Source organism: Rattus norvegicus, chromosome 14, assembly GCF_036323735.1.
Source record: "Rattus norvegicus strain BN/NHsdMcwi chromosome 14, GRCr8, whole genome shotgun sequence".
In the NCBI taxonomy this organism is placed as follows: Eukaryota; Metazoa; Chordata; class Mammalia; order Rodentia; family Muridae; genus Rattus; species Rattus norvegicus.
Genome location: NC_086032.1, coordinates 76897729 through 76910515, shown reverse-complemented (window position 1 = coordinate 76910515; position 12787 = coordinate 76897729). Strand labels below are relative to the sequence as shown.

Here is a 12787-nt window from a genome sequence, read left to right as displayed (position 1 = left end):
CCTGTCCTACCCAGCACCTCATCCTACACCATCTGACCATGCTCCACGGTGAGCCCTACTGTCCTCTTCTGCTTTTTTTTGCTGATCTCTCCTACAGTTGGGTGCCTTTTGTGGAGATCAGAAACAAGCCTTGCTCAGTTTTGAACCCTGGCCTAGTACTTATCCTGAGAGGGAACGCATGACTTGTGGATGCCTTTACCTATATAAAGGAATCAGATATGCATATGCACTGAGCACAGGCCCAGCATATACTCAAGATTAGTCAGGCACTCTGTGCTCCCTGTTTTTACTGGGGAAGCAGACACAGGCACACGGTCCTTCCACATAGTATCAGAGGAGAAAAACAGACCTTTTTTTTGTCATTTGGAGAAACAATAAATGCAGCGGAAAAAAGCAAAGCAGGGTCAGAAGCAGATAGCAGCACAGCCAAGGGGAGAGTCAGAGGTGGTCCCAGCTCTGTCCCAAAGCAGAGAAACAGGGCAGCTTTGCAGTGCAGGCCCAATAACCTCCTGACCAGCACTGCATGAAAAGTGGTGTTGACTGAGTGCCATGGAAGCCACTGTTTCCGGAATGAAATCAGAGCCCTTACCATAACAGTGGAAACCCTGTGACCTGTGTCACAGGTGGAAATGGAATGGCCAGGACTCTGTCTGTCCTCTGTCCTCATGGCTAGATGAACAGGTGAGTGAAATGGGGTGGTTTGAGTCTCTGTATTATATAAGTGACCTTTCATGCTGCAGCATGTGAGTCTGAAGTTCGTCTGTAAAGTGCAGAGTATTGAACTAGGCGGAGAGGGTCACTGTTACTGATTATGCTACCCTCTCCCACCCCCATTCTCATACCCGTTGGTCTGGACACTCTGCTCCAAGTCTTAGCTTCAGGGTCACTTGGTCAGAAAAACCTTTCTTCTTGACACTCTACCAAGATTGCATTGTGTTCTCACTGATGCCACCCTCATACTTTCTTCCTCTTTTTTAGCCACACCATGTCTGAATATGGGAGGATGACAGACACAGAGCGAGACCAGATAGACCAGGATGCTCAGATATTCATGCGGACCTGTAAAGACGCAATTCAGCAACTCAGAACAGAAGGTGAAGTGCTCTGAAAGATGCCAGCAGATCCCATGGATGTCCCAACCAGTTCAGCAGCTCACTGTGCAGCCACTTACCACTCCTTCTTCCTTTCTGAATGACATTACGATTTTATAATCCTTCCTGGTCAGCCATCTGAGCTAGGGTGATCAAAGCCCTAAAAAGTCTGTCACTCTGAGAGGACCTCTCTAAATACAATCCATAACCTACTAAAGGCCAAGGTCAGAGGAACCAGATCGTATGTGTGCAAGCATTTGTACATCTGTGGAGACATGCATGCACGGCTGTGTTCTGAGTGGCTAAGGGTGGAACCATATTCCCTAAGATCTACTTGTCCTGTTGAAATCAACTCCCATACAAGATATCAAGGTCGAGAGAAGGCTCGGTAGCCATGTCTTAAAAGCTATGTACTAGAGCTCTGCCACACGATAGCTCTGTGGCCTTAGGCAAATCATTTCATTTCCCTGGGCTCAACTTTTAGGCATATCTCTTACGGTTCACTTAAATTCTAACAGTGTGCTTAGAACCCTGCCTGACACCAGGAGCTTCGCATTATCTCCCCTTCATTGATTTTCATCCCTGTTGCAGAGCTAGATGGCTTCCTAGTCTTATGTCTTCTTTATTCTTAAGCATGCACATTAATACTACGGAGGTTAGAGTTGCCAGGTGCTGTTGTTTCCATGATAGAGACTTCTGGTGGAGAAGCTTCTGAGGAACCCTGAGCAGCCACTGGGGAAGTCTAGTGAAAGCTTGCCAGAAAAATATGCAACATAGAAAATTCTGTGTCCAGCATTGCAGAGCTCCTAGATCACTATGTGAGTCCCAAGTTATGTAGTCCTCTGGTAAAAGCATAACCTGTGCCCCATACTCTTAAGGACGTTAGTTAGGCATTTGTGTGACTTTAGGCTACTCACTGCCTCTGAACCTCAGTTGGCTCATCTGAGGTCGTTCTGGGAAGTCCTGTCATCATGCCTTCCTACTGGTCACCTAGGCCCTGCACCAATAGCAGGATCTTACTATAGGAATTGCCTCAGGCTTCTTCTGTGTGGTAGCTCTTCCTTGTGGCTCGTCACTGCGAAAGGTTCTTAGAGGGCAGTATAGTATGGATACTGCCACTCAGTGTCTAAGGGGAGAAGCAGCCACAGTGAGCTGAAAGACAGCTCAGGCGGAGCGTGTCTGGGTTTCTTGCATGTGTGATTTAAGCATGTCACTTGAAGGTGAGCCTGAGCACTGGATGCTGTTAATACAGCCAGGTCAGCATTCCGGAAGGCGCTGGATCAGCTCCACTCCCCCGGTGCTGTAATAAGCTATAAATTATTTGACTGCAGTTTCTATGGGTTTAATCTCTCACCTGGTGAACCCTAATAAATCTTACTCTTAAAAATGTAGTCTCACTTGACACGAGGCTGTTTTATAGCTACGCTTTTGAACATGCTTTCAATGAAGCGTTCTGGGGACGCTGACTGTTCTCTAGGGTCCTTGAGCACAGACCTAAGTGCTGTCCTTTTCTCTTACAGCCCACAAGGAGATTCATTCCCAGCAAGTGAAGGAACACAGGACTGCAGTTTTGGATTTCGTTGAAGATTACTTAAAAAGTATTTCATTTTCTTCTAAAGGTCAAATGTGGTATTTCATAAGAGATGCAATTTAGATGGGGCTTTGCTAGCTGAAGACCACAGTGTCTCATTAGTTTTAATGACACCTTTGCCTGAGAAGCCATTGAAATAGTCTCTGTTCTGGTTTCTTTCTGCTTCACCAGGAGTGTGTAAGCTTTACTCTGAACAGAGAGCCATCCGAGTGAAACGCGTGGTGGATAAGAAAAGACTGTGAGTATCGCCGCCTTTGCTTTTCCTCAGGTAAAACAGGGCCCACAGGAATGGTAACCAGAGCTCCTAAAACTCCAGCTCTGTACAGGGGCTGCTCTGTGAGCTCTTCACCAAATGCTGCCACAGGGGCTGAGGACACACTGTGTACCGGGTGGTGCTGGTTAACTCGGTTAGCCCCAGCAGCCGTGAGGTGGATTCTTCCATTTTCTGATGATTCCGAGGTTCAGCTGGTTATCAAACCCCTCAGTCTCATGGCAGCCAAACTGGTACTGAGAACTTAACAACCTCTCTTTCTTTTTCATTGGGAGGAGTAAGGAGATCGTCCAGCTCTGTAGTCCATACTGACTTTAAACTGGCATTGAACCCATAGCTTTTGTGCTTCGGCATTCAGAGTGCAGGGCTTACAGGCGTGTGGCACCTACCTAGCTTCCCACCCTGTTCCTTAATTGCCCTATGAGGTGGGACACTTGGAGCTGTTTGACCTTGGTCTCTGCCTTCATATCTCCATCTTTGAAAGTTTTTCCAAAAAAGAGTTTTCACAGTGACCAGAGCTCTCCTGTGTGACAATATGACAGAATATATTCAGGATGCCATGTATACTGAACCCATCCCTCCCTCTACTCCAACACCCATTTTGGCATGGTGGCTGCCAGTTTACCCAGACAGCACCCAAGGGAGCAGGCCTGACTCTGGTGATGTCTGTCTGTCATCTGTATTGTAAGGTGACCAGTCTGTTGCTCTCATAGCCCCCAGGGAGGAGAGGTATGTCTGCCATACTGTTGCAGGTAGGGACAGAAAGAGGCCTCAGCACATTCAGCCTTAGTCTTGCTTTTAAGCAGAAGTTTCCTCTGCAGCCCACACTGATGTCAGTCAGATGAAGAAGGTGCAGCATTACCCTAAGCAGAAGACCCGGGGGAATAGCCCTGTACTCTTGGGCTTTGGAGACGTCTCTACTTCTCAGGCAGGCCCTCAGCCTCCCGATGTGGCTATTGTGGGAACTGCAGGCATTTGTCACCACTCTGACTCTTTCTAGTTCTTCCCTCATAGACACAGATGTCTGCTAAAAACATACATGACGTTGATTATGTAATTCATGCCCCCTTTTGCCCAGGTCTCACAAAGGTCAAATATAGCAGATTTAAAGCTGCAGTGGTTACATCAGAGCTTTTGTTTCTAAATCAGTCCCCAGCTCATCTGCTCTGGCAGGTCCATGTGTGACTTTGTTCTGAAGGAGCTTTGCTTTTCTTGCGCCTAATTCTTGTTGAATTCTCTTCCCATGGAACCTTTTTTACAGCCTGTCCTGTCCTTCTTGTGAACAAAATTGTACTCATTCTAGCCCAACTCAAATGTCACCTGTCCTATGAAGTGTTCCTACTGCTGCCAGGAGTGTTGTGCCTTCCTTCTTAGTCGGTTCCCATTGTGTTGTTAACAGTCAGACACACACACACACACACACACACACACACAACCACCATCGTGTTTCAGCCCATGGTGCTATCCCTGTCCTTTGAGGAAGCCATGGGCAGAGTGTTCACCATTGTCATGAGGGATCAATGGTTGTTTCTCTCTACTGTTCTGTTTGGGTTCCCGGTGGCTGCCATTAAGAGGTTGGTTTGAAGAGTCTGGCTGCTCGTGTTCTGTAGCCTGGTTGTTACTGTCCCGTTTGTATGGTGAAGGAAACCATGCCTGTTGAGATTGCCCACTGTAATGTCTTGAGAGTGTAAATGGGATTATGTTGTATTATGAGCCTAAAATGTTCCCCATCTGCCCTTTCACCGTGTTGACCTAGCTTAAAACAACCCCCTAAGGTGAAGGGCCACATCTCTGTAGTTTTCGCAGTCCACCAGGGACTGATGTGTCATCTCCTATGCACAGCGTAGTCACGGCTGTGCTCCAGGTGGCCTGCCACAATAGTCAGATGACACCAAGCTACTGTATACTATGTCCAGTGAGACAAAGGCACTGTTGGAGTTTGTGCATCCTTGCTCCTTGTTTTATACTCAGCCCTGCAGCAGACCAGCAATAGGCAGTGAGGAATCTGGCACTAACTGTGTACCACACTTGGAGGAACACTTACTTAAAAAGGAACTTCCCTAGTAAGTGGTAGATGCCCAGTAAATACCTGTCAGGTGGGTGTGGAGTTGCTTGAGGTAGAGTGAGCTGACTCTACCTTCCCTGTGATTCAGGTCTCTGTTACTCAAATGCCACTTTGGACTAGGGCGCTGGGCTTTATGTAGAGTGACTTTGCCCTCCTTGTTGGTGCATAAAAAACAGAGAGCAGTCCTTCTGGAATGACTTTTCTGTTTGCAAAGTGTGCTTTCACTACTACTACTACTACTACTACTACTACTACTACTACTACTACTACTACTACTACTACTACTACTACGTCTTCTTCTTCTTCTTCTTCTTCTTCTTCTTCTTCTTCTTCTTCTTCTTCTTCTTCTTTTTCTTCTTCTTCTTCTTCTTCTTCTTCTTCTTCTTCTTCTTCTTCTTCTTCTTCTTCTTCTTCTTCTTCTTCTTCTTCTTCTTCTTCTCTTCCTCCTCCTCCTCTTCCTCCTCCTCCTTCCTTCCTTCCTTCCTTCCTTCCTTCCTTCCTTTATTTATTTTTTGCTTCAAAGCCAAGGAAAAGCTGTCTCTTTCTTGCTTGTTCTTCTACAATTTCAAACACAATTCTAAGGTTTTTTAAAGCCAGGGACCTGTGTTGATCACAGTTAGACAATGCATGGCCTTTAGTTTGAAAAGTACACTGAAGTGAATCAGGGGCATAAACAGATCTTTGTGGTGACATTTTTTTTTTAAAAAAAGATTGCTTCCCCCTCCTGCCAGGTTGCCTTGAGCCAGCTCATTTGTAATTTCCCTGGGGATTTTAGTAGATATTCTCTGTATAATTAGAATCTGTTTTTATCACCTTCCAGAAGTGTTCAACTTTGTCTCTGTCTGCTTCTCTGCAGCCCTTTATTTATTTTACATTGAAAACTGGCACTGCCATACTCCAGGGTGATGGGCATTAAATGAAATGTTCAGTGCAGCCCATCCCCCTTCCTGAACCAGGAGATGAGGAGGGGTAAAGGTGAGTGTCTGTGCTGCCCAGGGTAGGGTATCAGAGAGGCAGTGAGAGGCATGCAAAGATGAGAATATCCTCTCTAGGAGATGGAGGAGTGGTGCTAGAGCTGAGGGTCTCGGTTCTCAGCTGATACAGAAGGTGCAACAATGCTTAGACCTTGTTAATAGGGGTTAGAATAGTTTTCAGTTCCCATAGCTCAGTCTGGAAGTCAATGTGGTGTGTATCTTTGTGACCATGCACAGTGTAGGTTTTCTAGATCTGTCTACTGGGAAGGCCTGTGAGCAATGATGCCACAGTCTGTCTGTCTGTCTGTCTGTCTGTCTGTCTGTCTGTCTGTCTCTCTCTCTCTCTCTTTCTCTCTCTCTCTCTCTCTCTCTCTCTCTCTCTCTCACACACACACACACACACACACACACACACACACACCCCACACGTTTTGGTTTCTAAGTACCAGTTCAAGGTTTGAGGGGCCAGGCTTTCTGGAGAAATGGCCTATTCTTAGGCTGGATTAAGGACAGTAAAATGAGCCAGGGACATTTCTGTACTGCATCAGGAGACAAGGGAAGGATTACAGAATGCCAGAATGCGTGATGATGACAGTGGCTGCTCTGAAAGGGTTTCTACCGCCACAGTGGAGTGAAAGCTAAAGGAGGGAAGCGGGCTGTAGCCCAGTGAGAAGTTATATGACTGCTGTTCTTTAGTCTGAGTGGTCACAAGGCTGCTAGGAGCCAGGTTCCTACTATCACAAAAGCTGAAGGTTCTTAAGAAGAAGCCAGAATGAGCCCTGGGTTGGGGGTTGGGGTAAAAAACAAGGAGAGTAGCTTTATTGATAAAGAACCAGGTTTATTGGTAAAGAATCAGGTGGGAGCTGGGTCCTAGGCACTTCCTACTGGGTGATGTCATTTCATCCTTATAAGTACCTTAAAGGCAGAGTTTTCCCCATTTTCTAGATGCTGAGAGTGAAATCATATCCATAGTCACATACAGCAAGTAAGAGGCAGGCTAGACTCAAACCCATGGTTATATCCACACCTCATTTCTGAATGTCTTTTTTATGAGGGTTACTCAGCTCATGACTTCAGAACCCAAACTCTTAAGCTAGGATCAGCGGTCCATGGATTCAGCATCTGCTTAGCAATTAGCAAGCCTAATTTGATATAAAATGTTAAGCAATATTTCATTTTATAATTATACTAATACACTTAATGTTAAATAGACTAAATCCTGTCTTGTTTCTTTTTTTTTTTAACTTGGATTTTTTTATTTACATTTCAAATGTTATCCCCTTTCTTGGTTTCCTATCCATAAACCCCTTATTCCATTTCCTCTCCCCCTTCTTCAATGAGGGTGCTCTCCCACCCATCCACCCACCCTTCCCACCTTCCTGCCCTGACATTCCCCTACACTGGGGGTCCAGCCTTGGCAAGGCCAAGGGCTTCTCCACTCATTGATACCCAACAAGGCCATCCTCTGCTACATATGCAGGTGGAGCCATGGGTCTGTCCATGTGTACTCTTTGGAGGATGGTTTAGTCCCTGGGAGCTCTGGTTGGTTGGTGTTGTTGTTCTTATGGGGTTGCAAACCCCTTCAGCTCCTTCAATCCTTTCTCTAACGGGGACCCCGTTCTCAGCTCAGTGGTTTGCTGCTAGCATTCACCTCTGTATTTGTCATCCTCTGGCAGAGTCTCTCCCTGTCTTATTTCTAAAAAGGTTCCTTTGAGTTTGTTTTCCAGTACTGGGATCAGGACTGTAGGCACGTCAGTGAGCACTGTGTCCTGAGCCCTGCTTCCTGCCCACAGTTGTTTCTGCTATTGACAGTTGTCTCCTTCCTTATGCTTTGTTTAGTCAGGATCTGGAGGGCATTAATGAGCATCTGTTCTCTATAAATATCCACTCACTCTGTTAATGTTGGGTAAAGAGATGTTCTTCATGGAATTGACACGACATGGACTCTGGAGCTGGGCCCTGAAGTCTTGTTGCAGCCTTGCTACCATGTGGCCTCAGCTGCCTTCTTTATAAAAAGGTCATTTAATTCTAGTACCTTCTAGAGAGATTCTGGAGTTGAATAAATTTGTCTACATTTACCCTCAATAAGAACTTAGTGCGACCTAGATGCTCGTCAAATACTAAGTGGTGTGCATAGGCCAGGCCCAGTCAGCGCACATGGACTTTATCCTTTTACTCACAGGCCGCCTGGCCCATAGGTGGAGGCCGCATCACAGATCTTTTCAGCACCCTGCCTGTAAATTTTATATTTTCATATAAGTTTTGGTAAAACTGTTGTTTTATTTTGGTGATTGAGTGATTGAGTCTTTTGAGAAGGGCTGCACACTGTAACCAGGTTGTCATATAACTCCTCCCTACACTCCTCCTGCGTCTGTTTCCTGAGTGTTTGGATTATAGTCGTGCACCACTTTGCTTGGCTCTAAAGCACATTATTTTATAGTCAGTTTTTCTCTTCTGTTAGCCTTTTACTCATATTTATAAAGTATTTATTCATTCATCGTGTGTTTATTGAACTGCATTAGTCAGACTCCCATCTCTCTAACAAAATTCCCACGACTGTCAACTAAAAAGGAGGACAATCATGGTAGTGCCTGTCATTAATCTAGCACTCAGCTCTCTGTGAGTTCAAGGCTACCCTAGTCCCATAGCAAGTTCTAGGCTAGCCAGGACTACATAGTGAAACCCTGGCTCCATATTAAAATAAAATAAAAAATAAAAGTCAGAAGGGGAAAGTCTGTTGGGTTTCAGAGGTTTTAGCTTATAGTTTGCTTGGCCCTTGGTGATACAGTACATGGCAAAGGAAGCCTGCTTTCCTCATGGCAACACAATTGGAGAACAAAGAGAAGGGGAGGCCAAGGTCCCCATGGCCACTTCAAGGGCCTTTCTTAAACTAGCCCTACCTAAAAGGTTCACTCATTAAAGCCATACACTCAGTGAGTATATGGCCCCTTTCGGAGCTTCTTTTCAGATCTCAGAAGCAGTGCATGCAGGCACTTATCTAGCTAAGCAGCACACGCAGCTCACACAGACAGACCTGCTCTAAGGAGGAATGAGTGCATGTAGATGAGCAGGGGCATGCTTGTTAAATAAGCTGGGGCCTAGACAGAGGGAAAAGTGCTTGCTGTGCAAGTGTAAGAACCAGCATTCAGTTCCCTAACACTCATGTGTGACCCAGGCATGATGGTGCTCACCTGTAATCTCAGCACTGGAAGCAGAGACAGGTAGTTCCTGGGGTTCATTGGCCAGCCATGAAACAGCGAGCTCAATAATAAATGGAAGTCAGATATGGTGGCATACACCTTTAATCCCAGTATTCAGGGAGCAGGGGCAGGCAGAACTGGTCTGCCCAGTGAGTTCCAGGCCATCCAGAGCTACATAGTGAACACAAACTCACAACAATAAAAATAAACAGAGAATTCTAAAGGAAAATTCCTAACATTAATCTCTGGCCTCTAGACATGCACATATGGGTAAATGTACCTGCGTGCAACACACACACACACACACACACACACACACACACACACACACACACACAAAATTGGGCAATAAGATGGCTTAGTAAGTAAGGGCACTTTCTGCATCAGCCTAAGAGTTTGATCCTTAGAATCCATGTTTTAAAAGGAAAGGAAAGAAAGATGCTATAGCCCACATGTGTAGTCTCAGTACTCCTGCCATGAGATGGGAAGGGGAGAGGAAAGCCCCTGGAAGTTCCCAGAGAAATGGGGAGGGACCCTGCCTCAGCAAAGTGGAAAGAGAAGATGTGCATACAAAAGTTGTCTTCTGATCCCTGCACATGCAGTGCAGGCCTACAGACACTCATGTGCACATACTAATGATAAATAATAAATAAAACTTAAATTTTAAAAATTTAAGAAAACCTGTGAAGATCTCTAAGTAGCAGAAATGAATGTGTACCCTATAGTGGAAAAGGAGACCACACCGTGGGCAGAGAGTATGAGAAGAGGTGAGAAGAGAGCTACATGCAGAGCTTCCTGGCCCAACTAGCTGTTGAAGACTCGCACTCTCCTAGTTAAACGATTTCAATAATGATTTCAACAAGCGTGCGTGCGTGCGTGCGTGCGTGCGTGCGTGTGTGTGTCTCTCTCTTTGGCAGTATTTTTGTATTAGTGTAAAACTACTACATTGCTGTATACCCACTTCCTGGTGTGGTGTCCCTCTCCAGGGCAACCTCCGTGCATGCAGGGACTAAGCACTGTGCTGTGGCTGGAATGCAGAAGGCCATATACTGTCAACATGGAACCTTCACACTAAGGTGTGACATATCCGTTTGACTCCTAGACCCCAGTAGAGGGGCCAGAGTCACACGTGACCCTCTCTGTTGTCAGAAAGGGATCCTGTGTGGGAGGTGAAATAATAGCTTCCAAGTATTTGTCTTTAGATCTAAGCTGGAGCCTGAGCCTCATACAAAGAGGAAAGAACCCGCATCTGAGAAATCCTCTCACAATGCTTCCCAGGACTCTGAAGAAAAGCCTGCTGCTGAGGACTTGCCAGGTATGAACCAAGATAAAAGTCTTGCTTTGCGCTTCTTTCTTCTAACTTGTTGGCAGGAATATGAAAGCAGGGAAAGGCCGCAGTTCCCGCCCCAAGGTGGTAAGCATAGATACCCAGAGCAAAGGAAGCTTGGAGTTGCTTAGTCCGAGGACTCTGAAGGGCTGCTGCTCTGCGCACTTGCTGGGTGCAAACTGAGGAGGCATCATTGAACCTGCCTGCTCAAGAGTGGTGGAAACCTCCACAGTGGACGTCTGCACTGGTGGCAGGCAGCTGCACGTCCCCACGGTGGAGTATGTTTTCTCAGGGGTCTCCACAGTCAGGTAGGCCCTTGGCATAAGATGCAAGTGTAGGTTTGTATTCCTGGTCATCACAGACACAGTGATACTCCTGACCGTACATGTCAAAGAAATGCACAGTTTGCATCAGATGAGAATGTCATGGACTGCTTCATTATGTGTACAGTCCATGTACCTCTGCATGTGAGGATGTGCTGCAACCTGCATACGGTGTAGCAAGCAAGCAGGTTTCATGTGGCAGCACCACTCACTGCCTAGCAGCTCACTGAAGCTGTAACACCTGAACGTCTTCTCTGCCATGGCTGTGGCTCTGCCAGCACTGGAGGGTCAGCCTCTCTTCTTTAGAAGATCCTGAAAGGCTCAGGGCCTGGGCTAATTTTCCAAGGTGAAAGCTCATAAATACTAGGTCCAAGACTCACTGGTATGTGGCCTGGCTCTTGCCCATCTCTATCTTATGACTCCCAGCATTTCATAAGTGTTCCACATGCACCGTGGCTCACCACCTTGGAGGATACCAGAGGTCCCTTGTGCAGTGGGAACAGCACTTTTGGAGCCTTTCATTGTTCCACACATCCTGACTGAGTGACAGGCCTGACTCACATTGGATCTTTGTGAGTATTTTAATAAGTGAGGAAGCCAAGAGTCAGAGAAGTTATATAACAGCTCGAAGTCCAGCACTGAAGAAGCACAGCAGCCTTGCATGTGGGTGGTTCTATTTGCACAGTCTCAGCCCATTCCTGGCTCATAGCTGCTGAGGTGAGGTATGCAGGGGCTCTGTTTATCTCCTGTGCCTGCCTGGGGCTTCCCCACAACCCCATGGGCACAACTCCCAGGAGGATATGGTGGACATCATAACTACATTTACTGAAGCTGGATGCAGCATCCATATTCAGCCTTTCACCTTCTCAGTAAATCCTTACAGGCTGGTGACAGCAGGGAAAGCCAATGCTGACTGTGGGCCCAGAGGCAATGCATCTCCTGAGAAGATACTCAGTTGTATTGCTGACCTCAACCCTACAGCGCTTGTTGTGCCAGGCCTTGAGATGAACTTCATAATTAGTAGAAATGCCTCTCCTTTTGGGCTCACAGGGAAACAAGTGAGGCCCATATGCCAGTGCCCTTTCACTGTGGTGCCTGTGAGGGTGAGGAGAGAGGTGGCATTCCTATGCTCTGCCTTAGAGTCCACATGATCAAAAAGTTGTCTTCTGACTGGGTGAGCTGGGAGCAGTTCTGAGCAGTGTGCAGGAGACAGCGCAAGTGGACAGCAGCACTTGGGCCCTACACTCACACCCATGCTCACTGAGCATCACTTTGACTGCCTAGACATGGAGCAGGAGGTCAGCCCTGGTCACTGGGGCTCACTCTCAAAGAGAGTGCAACGGCAGCCCACAGAATGGAGAACTACTTACATGGTACTGCATATCTGAGGAGGCACTTCCACCACATGGATGGACACACAGAGACTTCTCAACTGAAAGCTAAACTCACACCCAGCTGGAAAATGGGCAAAGAATCTGAATGGCAGTTTCTTTTTTAATTGAAAAAAAATTCTCATACAGTATATTCTGATTATGACTCCCCTCCTCTCATTCCTCCAAACTCCTGCTCACCCCCCCAGCACCACAGCCTTCCTCTCTGTGTGTCTTTAGAGAACAAATAGGCAAACAAACAAACCAACCAAAGTTGATTTTAAAAAATTAAGAAAACACACACACATACAAGCACAAACCCCCTTAAACCAGAGTGAATGGCAGTTTCTTAAGGACATCTGTGCATCACAAATAAGCATCCTAAAGGACCTAGCATCACCAGTGACCAGGGGACACATGACAGCTTCGAGGTGCCTCATACCTCAGAGGGGCCAGTGTTGAAAAGGCAGCATGGTGCTGTTTGCCTCAGCAGGGTAGGAATCCACCAGGCATTCCAAAGCGGCAGTGTGGCTTCTATCCTAAAAGCTCTGACACTGCTGAGAGGTGGCATGGAA

The 12787-nt window shown here is 46.5% G+C and overlaps 1 protein-coding gene across 3 annotated transcripts in view; it reads left to right on the top strand.

Annotated features, from left to right (window-relative positions):
- Window positions 1-12787, top strand: part of Stx18 (syntaxin 18) — a 92676-nt gene that overhangs the window by 65927 nt on the left and 13962 nt on the right. For 2 of the 3 annotated variants that reach the window (XM_063273356.1, XM_063273357.1), the window contains exons 3-7: window positions 979-1094; window positions 2612-2689; window positions 2854-2920; window positions 10179-10268; window positions 10395-10507. In XM_063273356.1, coding sequence (XP_063129426.1) covers window positions 979-1094; window positions 2612-2689; window positions 2854-2920; window positions 10179-10268; window positions 10395-10507 — 464 coding nt within the window. 3 annotated transcript variants of the gene reach the window in all.